This window comes from Polypterus senegalus, chromosome 4 (assembly GCF_016835505.1).
Source record: "Polypterus senegalus isolate Bchr_013 chromosome 4, ASM1683550v1, whole genome shotgun sequence".
NCBI lineage: Eukaryota > Metazoa > Chordata > Cladistia > Polypteriformes > Polypteridae > Polypterus > Polypterus senegalus.
The window spans coordinates 232192985-232201827 of NC_053157.1; the positions used below are offsets into that span (position 1 = coordinate 232192985).

General features: G+C 42.6%; 1 protein-coding gene across 1 annotated transcript in view; it reads left to right on the plus strand.

The window, feature by feature from the left end:
- The window catches only part of LOC120528888 (zinc finger protein 260-like), a 13904-nt gene extending 13650 nt beyond the window's left edge, over positions 1 to 254 (plus strand). Inside the window, exon 4 of the mRNA XM_039752965.1 lies at positions 1 to 254. This exon is cut by the window's left edge and continues 116 nt beyond it. Coding sequence (XP_039608899.1) covers positions 1 to 254 — 254 coding nt within the window.
- Positions 255 to 8843: the final 8589 nt, after the last annotated feature.

Below are 8843 nucleotides of genomic sequence, written 5' to 3' on the forward strand. Positions count from 1 at the left end.
AAACGTTCTCGCACAAGCATACATTTCTCCTCCATCGGAGAACTCACACTGGAGAGAAGTCCTACAGCTGCAGAGAATGTGGGAAGAGATACGCATATAAAAGTAGCCTTCAGCGCCATGAGCTGGTGCACGGCGAAGAGAAGCCATATCACTGTACCGAATGTGGGAAGAGCTACACCCAGAAGTACAATCTTCAGCTCCACCAGAGAACCCACAGTACACCTGTAACAAGCGTGGACTCCAGTTTGACTTGAAACGAGAACGGCCCGCGCAACTCTGACAAATGGAAATCCTAATGGAAGGAAACACCAGGGATGTTTTGTTTGCCATCACTCCTTCTTGACAGGGTGCCCAAAGTTGATGTTGCTCTCTTACATCAAGATTGCAACTTTAGTTCCTTGCAGCAAGTGCGTTTAGTTTGGCATTAGTTAGTCCTTTCCCATCCTCTGGCTGCAAGAAAACCCAGGGACAAATTCTTAATAATCGGTGGCACGAGTACAGCTCATTTATTATGTTTAGGGAAAAATCTCATAGCAACGTACTCTGTTTACATGTATTTGCTTAGCAGGTACTTTTATCCAAATTGACCTACGAAAGAGGTCCATCCGCATGATCAAATAGGTACTGAACGGATATTGAGTGTTTCATTTTCAACTATGAAAGGATGAAAATGCGGGTCATCTAATAAGCCCCTCCTTTTTTTTTATTTTAAGTGCTCTTAAGATAAGGGGGAAAAAAATCACTTTGTCTTTTACTGTGCTGTGGAAAAGTCTTCCTCATCCTCTTGGTTTCTGCTAATTTGACTCACGGAATGGCCTCGGACAAAATGTAACATGAGAGAAAGGGAGACCTGAGTGGACGCATGATACAGATTTTTAAAACTTGCCTTTCTTTACTCAACAGCACTGTCGCCCATATGTGGTTTTTGGGGGGGTGGGGGTGGGGGTGGGCTTGAGTAACTACCTCCATAGCTTCAATACTTTAACAGCAATCCTCTTGTTTGATCGCAATATTTGACACTGTGGTTGAGAAATTTCCAACCACCCTTTTGTGCAGAACTGCTTTAACTCAGATAGACAGATAGATATGAAAGGCACTATATAATAGAGAGAGGGAGAGACAGTGATGGTAATTTGTCCCCAAGGGGAAAATAAATATTGGGAGGCTTGTGACTTTGTGTAACTGTACCTGTCCAATAGACAGAGCTGTGCACTTGTAGTCTTATTCTTGTGTTTTGTTTTGCTTGTACTCTCGAATAACCCAATGCATCAACTCCATGTCAAACAGATGACTGGACCTTCTCCTTGAGAATTCTCTGGTGAAGTTTGCAAATCACGGTCCCTTCTATAATGGCTAGTCTTCAAAACCATCTGCACCTCTACCGAATACAAGTTTTAATGGAGGTCCACAACTCTGGACTGTCAAACGCCAGGGGCCTCATGCATAACGCCATGCATAGAATTCGCACTATAACATGAAGATTAGAATGCAATTCATCGCGTCCCATTCACCTCATTGGCAGCGTGATTATTTTGCCCTGTACACTTTGTTCATTCCGTTCACCAATGAGTCTTTGTGTCAATCGATTTTCACAATGAGGGCGGCGCAGTGGTAGCGCTGCTGCCTCACAGTTAGGGGACCCGGGTTCACTTCCCAGGTCCTCCCTGCGTGGAGTTTGCATGTTCTCCCCGTGTCTGCGTGGATTTCCTCCCACAGTCCAATGACATGCAGGTTAGGTGGATTGGTTATCCTAAATTGTCCTTGGTGTGTGGGTCTATTTGTGTGTGTCCTGTGGTGGGTTGGCACCCTGCCCGGGATTGGTTCCTTCCCATTAACAAATGGGAATTCAGATCAACAGTGCAAAATACCAACAGATATTAGCAGTACAGACTTTATGAACTTCTTCAATGAGAAAATTAAAAATATAAGATCACAGATCTCAGCATCACAGTACAAACCAAATACTAGCTTAGCAGACCCTGCCTCACATTGCATTCAGCACTTTAATAATTTTAATCCTGTAACTGAGCAGGAAGTCTTAACTTTAATTTCGAAAATGAAGCCCACTACTTGTTCCCTAGATCCAGTGCCAACAAAACTAGTAAAAAGTGCAATGGATGTTCTTGTAGCACCATTCTAAACATTATCAATAGTTCATTATTGCATGGCACAGTACCTGATGCACTAAAAGTGTCAGTCATTAAACCTTTACTTAAAAAGTCAGACCTAGACCCACACATACTAAATAACTATAGGCCTATTTCAAATTTACCATTTCTCTCTAAAATACTAGAGAAAGTAGTCGCCAGTCAGCTTCAGTCACACCTTATGCATTACAATTTATTTGAGAAATTCCAGTCTGGCTTTCGACTGGTCATAGTACAGAAACGGCACTAACACGGGTTGTAAATGACATTCTGATATCCTCTGATGAAGGAAATTCCACTGTAATTATGTTGTTGGACTTAAGTGCAGCGTTTGACACCATTGACCATTCTATTTTACTGCACAGGCTAGAAAACGATGTTGGGCTTACAGGCCCGTGCTCGCTTGGTTCAGTTCTTATTTATCAAATCGATTCCAGTATGTACAGAAATGTGCTGACAGTACTCCATCATTATACACAGAAGTTCAATATGGTGTCCGCAGGGCTCAGTACTGGGACCTTTACTGTTTTCACTTTACATGCTTCCACTGGGATCTCTCATTAGGAAACATAATGTTAATTTTCACTCGTATGCAGATGACACCCAGTTATACCTTTCATTTAAATCAAATGAAGTTTCTCCGATGTTGTCTTTAATTAGTTGTGTTAGTGAATTAAAGGAATGGATGAATGAGAACTACTTGTCTTTAAATACAGATAAAACAGAGATGTTAATTGTTGGAGGGAATGACGCTGATCACAGCAATATTTTGTCGTCATTTAACTCAGTTGGAATCCCAATTAATTTTACTGAATCAGCCCGCAATCTAGGAGTTATCTTTGACTCTAGCATGTCATTTAAAGCGCATATTACAAAGTCGTCCAAAACCTGTTTTTCCATCTTAAAAATATTAGGAAATTAAGGCGCTTTCTAAATAAACAGGATTGTGAGAAATTAATTCATGCATTTATCTCTAGTAGGATTGACTACTGCAATGCGGTGTTCACTGGCTGTTCAAACTGTTCTCTATACAGCCTCCAGTTAATCCAAAATGCGCTGCAAGAATTATTACAAGAACAAGAAAATATGAACACATAACCCCAGTTCTTAAATCTTTACACTGGCTCCCAGTTAAATTTAGGGCAGATTTCAAAATCCTCCTTTTAACATATAAAGCATTAAATGGCCAAGGTCCGCTTACTTGTCTGAACTTATCATGACTTACAAACCTGAGCGCACATTAAGATCTCAAGATGCCGGTCTGCTTAGGATTCCAAGGATTAATAAAATAACAGTGGGAGGTCGAGCTTTTAGTTACAGGGCCCCTAAACTGTGGAATGGTCTTCCTGCTTCCATAAGAGATGCCCCTCAGTCTCAGCCTTTAAATCCCGGCTGAAGACTCACTACTTCAGTTTAGCATATCCTGACTAGAGCTGCTGATTAACTGTACATACTGCATCTCTGTTGTTAGTCATTAGCACTATAACATAAGTAACATGATAATTATATTTGAATACTAACCCTCACCTATTCTGTTTCTTTTCTCGGTACCCAAATGTGGCCATTGGTGCCACGGCCCACCTGCCAAGTTGTTTGCCTGCCTATGGTAAAGTCATCCCTGATGGAGGATCACAGGAATCATGGGAAAGAGGGTCCTTTCATCGGAGCAATGTTTCAGCCGTGGCATGGCCAAATGGAGATGCAGCTAGATGGATGAGGTCTCCAGGACTCTAAAAATATCGAAACCTAATTATGTCATATCATCTACTGTTAAACCGTAATTCTAAAATTTGTATTATTATACTGTCTTAAGGAATTGTTCTGTTGTGTATATTGTATTGTATTGACCCCCTACTTTTGACACCTACTGCACCCAACCTACCTGGAAAGGGGTCTCTCTTTGAACTGCCTTTCCCGAGGTTTCTTCCATTTTTCCCTACAAGGTTTTTATTGGGAGTTTTTCCTTGTCTTCTCAGAGAGTCAAGGCTGGGGGGCTGTCAAGATGCAGGGCCTGTTAAAGCCCATTGCGGCACTTCGTGTGTGATTTTGGGCTATACAAAAAAAATAAACTGTATTGTTCCTGCTTTGTTGGCTGGGATTGGCTCCATCAGATCCATGTGTTCAGATTCAACGGGTTGGAAAATGGATGGATGGATTTTCACTGCATGCATTTTTCATTTGCTTTACTTAAATTCCCATATTGCCCGTCACCCATGCTGTGCTCCTCCTTCAAACCAATTTTTCACTTTCAGAAGGTGACAGGCAGCTCTTGGCCATTGTTACATCTGTACAGAGCGGCTCAGGTTATGGTCTTCTGCTACTGGATTAGTAGAAGATTGGCAGTGTGAAGCGATTTTCATGTAAACGTGTGAGCCTGTGGAGAAAAGATGATGCAATTATATTGTCTGATTGGTGACCCCTCGTTCCTTTTTGTTGCTGATCTGAAATTGTTGCTCTTATGGGCAGAATGAGAGTGAAGCCAAAAAATGTTTTTTGGGGTGTCGGAGAAAACAAGTACAGTGGAAGCTCGAGATACGGACAGCTCTGTATACGAGGAAAGTATGAGCGAAAAATTTGGATCTAAATACGAGAGTTGGCTCACGTAACGAGCCACGAGCCAGGCTGTGGGTATGTGTGACGCGTTTCCCGATCCGCCTCGATTCGGGGATCCACCCAAGTTGACGCTGCCCGCCCGTCAGCTCACTCAGTGTTCCTTGTTCTCCCATAGCGTGAGGATCTACACGTTTGTGTGCTTGTGATTTCATTGTTTTTTTTTTTTTTGCATTTAACGTGAAAATAATTATTCCACGATGCCTCTCAAGAAGATTGTTGCCTCAGATAGTGCTGCAAAGAAAAAAAAGGAAGCCATGGCCGTTGAAATTAAGAAAGAAATCATAGATAAACATGAGCGTGGTGTATAGGCGCTTTTCCACTGCATAGTACGGCACAGCACGGTTTAGTACAGCTCACCTTGGTTCGGCTCAGTTCGGCTTGGTTTGCGTTTCGACTGCACTTTAGTACCGCTGTAGAGTGGGTGGGATTATTCACGTGTCGTTAGAGTTGCGCCGCCTCTACTGCCGTGACACCGTGGAACTTTTACAACAACACGCAGACAACGACAACACTTTAGCTCGACGACACGCAAGGGTAAGCATCTAAAAAAAAGCACATCACTAGCTAACTTTTATCACTGTTGCAAAGCATAAAATGAACTTAACTGCCAGTGTAACATTAAAATGCTGATTCTGTATATTACAGATGTTCCACATTTTGCAAAAAAGTCGCCGCAACAGACCATCTGTTTGGACATTTAACCGTGCTTCAGAGTGGTGGGATGTGATTGTTCCTGGTTTTACAAACACTCAGTGGCTGGAGAACTTTCGAATGTCTGAAGAAACATTCATCCACTTATGCAACAAACTGCGTCCAGCGATGGAGAGACGGGACACAAACTTCCGCGTGTGTGTACCTTTAAAGAAAAGTATAGCCAGTGACGCTGTAATGACGATTTTCTCCGGCCAATCAGTGACCAGCAGTTTACACGTCACGTTTTGGTAATGGTTCGGCGCGCTTGGAACCTCGGCTGAGGTGATACTAAAAAAAAGGACCAGGTACTGTTCCCAGTGGAAAACCCCCCAAAACTGAGCTGAACTGAACCGTGTCGTGCCGTACTATGCAGTAGAAAAGCTCCATAAGAGTGACGGAACTGGCGAAGACTTACGGCCGTTCGACATCAATGATCTGCACTATTCTGAAGAAGAATTTTGAAAGAAATTGATCTTTATGTTGATATTTTTGGGGGTGCGGAACGGATTAACTGGATTTCCATTATTTTCAATGGGGAAGTTTGCTCTAGATACGAGAAACTCGCTATACGAGCTCAGTGCTGAAACAAATTAAACTCGTATCTTGAGGTTCCACTGTACTTGGAAATGAAGACACAAAATGGACAAGACCAGGCATAATAGAAAACAGAGTTCTGATCAAAAGCAGACGTGACAACAAACAGGTCATGCTTTACATTTACAGGCAAACAATCAAAGCTGACTTTATCTGGGATGGCGGGGCACTTGAGCACTTCAGATACACTTGGTTACATTTTTTAACCTTCACATTTGGTTACATTTGTTGATGGGTTTCTGTTTTAACAGCTGGTGCACAGTACCGATGATCACACAGTGTTAGCGGAGGGGTTTGAAGTCCAGACTCTTTACGTGATGCAAATTATCGCCACTTTTGCTAACAAGCACTAGACATACTTTTATAGAGGGTCTTTGATTCGGTTGGGGGGTGTCTGACCCTGCCTGGTGCCACCATTTTACAACCGAAACCCTAGTGGCATCACTTCCTGCTACACAGCAACATGGTGGACAAACTGGACATTATGCTTTATTTGTAAATGTACAGGAACAAAAGAAAATGAGCAAGCAATTATTGTTAATTGTGCCAAAAATGATTAAAAGCCAGAATTCTAACATTTATTAATAATTGTTTTGCAGCATTCTGTTCATTATTTTGACTTGTTGTTATTTGGGTTCTGGTTTATTTTTATTAGCATTTTCACGATGTCCGCACACTGAGATTTACTTTCGTGTTTTTCTAGGGGCTGTCCATCGTCTCTCTTACTTTTTCATATTCCACTTGAACCCCTTACTCTTGCTTTAACATTATTATTACCAGGCTTCTTTTAACTTCACCTGTTTGTTGTCTGGTACAAATCTTGTAATCGATATTTAACCCACTTCCTATTGTCCAAATTTTGCACACTTACTCACTTTTGATGGCCATACATGAATCAATAATCAGTTTCACTAATTGTTTGATTAATCCATGTTAATTAAGAAATTTAATTTTCATATGAAGAATAGTTAAAGATATCACCAATAGATGGCACTAGTAATGATAGAAATATTAAAGGAAGTGTTAAAATATTGATTACAAAATTATACTAAAACAAAACCAAGATTAAAAATTTGAAATTTTTATATATATATATATATATATATATATATATATATATATATATATATATATTCATCTATCCATCCATTTTCTAACCCGCTGAATCCGAATACAGGGTCACAGGGGTCTGCTGGAGCCAATCCCAGCCAACACAGGGCACAAGGCAGGAACCAATCCTGGGCAGGGTGGCAACCTACCACAGGACACACACAAACACACCAATCACACACTAGGGCCAATTCAGAATCACCAATCCACCTAACCTGCATGTCTTTGGATTGTGGGAGGAAACCGGAGCGCCCGGAGGAAACCCACGCAGAAACGGGGAGAACATGCAAACTCCACGCAGGGAGGACCCGGGAAGCGAACCTGGGTCTCCTAACTGCGAGGCAGCAGCGCTACCACTGTGCCACCGTGCCACCCATATATATATATACACTGCTCACAAAAATTAAAGGAACACTTTAAAGAAACACATTAGATACATCAGATCTCAATATGAAGTTGGATATCTATACAAATAACGACAGGGCAATGTCTTAGGAACAAAAGGATGCCAAGTCTTTTAATGGAAATAAAAGTTTTCTGCCTACAGAGGGCTCAATTATGTAGACACCCTAAAATCAGAGTGAAATGAAGATGTGGCAGGCTAGTCCATTTTTTTCAAAAACTTAATTTCTGCTACTCAAAATGCTTTTCAGTATCTTGTGTGGCCCCACGAGCTTGTATGCATGCTTGACCACGTCGGGGCATGCTCCTAATGAGACGACGGATGGTGTCTTGTGGCATTTCCTCCCAGATCTGTATGAGGGCATCCCTGAGCGGTTGTACAGTCTGAGGAGCAACCTGGCGGTGCCTAATGGACCGAAACATAATGTCCCACAGATGTTCTATTGGGATCGTGAAGGCCATTCAATTGTTTCAATTCCTTCATCCTCCAGGTACTGCCTGCATACTCTTGCCACATGAGGCCGGGCATTGTCGTGCATTAGGAGGAAACCAGGACCTACTGCACCAGCGTAGGGTCTGACAATGGGTCCAAGGATTTCATCCTGATACCTAATGGCAGTCAAGATGCCGTTGTCTAGCCTGTAGAGGTCTGTGAGTCGCTCCATGGATATGCCTCCAAGATCATCACTGACCCACCACCAAACCAGTCATGCTAAACGATGTTACAGGCAGCATAATGTTCTCCACGGCTTCTCCTGACCCTTTCACGTCTTTCACAAATACTCAGGGTGAACCTGCTCTCATCTGTGAAAAGCACAGGATGCCAGTGGTGGACCTGACAATTCTGGTATTCTATGGCAAATGCCAATTGAGCTCCCTGGTGCTATGCAGTGAGCACAGGGCGCAGTAGACATTTGGGCCCTCAGGCAACCCTCATGAAGTCTGTTTCTGATTGTTTGGTCAGAGACATTCACACCAGTGGCCTGCTGGAGGTCATTTTGTAGGGCTCTGGCAGTGCCCATCCTGTTCCTCCTTGCCCAAAGGAGCAGATACTGGTCCTGCTGATGGGTTATGGACCTTCTATGGCCCTCTCCAGCTCTCCTAGAGTAACTGCTTGTCTCCTAGAATCTCCTCCATGCCCTTGAGACTGTGCAGGGAGACACAGCAAACCTTCTGGCAATGACACGTATTGATGTGCCATCCTGGAGAAGTTGGACTACCTGTGCAACCTCTGTAGGGTCCAGGTATCGCCTCATGCTACCAGTAGTGACACTGACTGTAGCC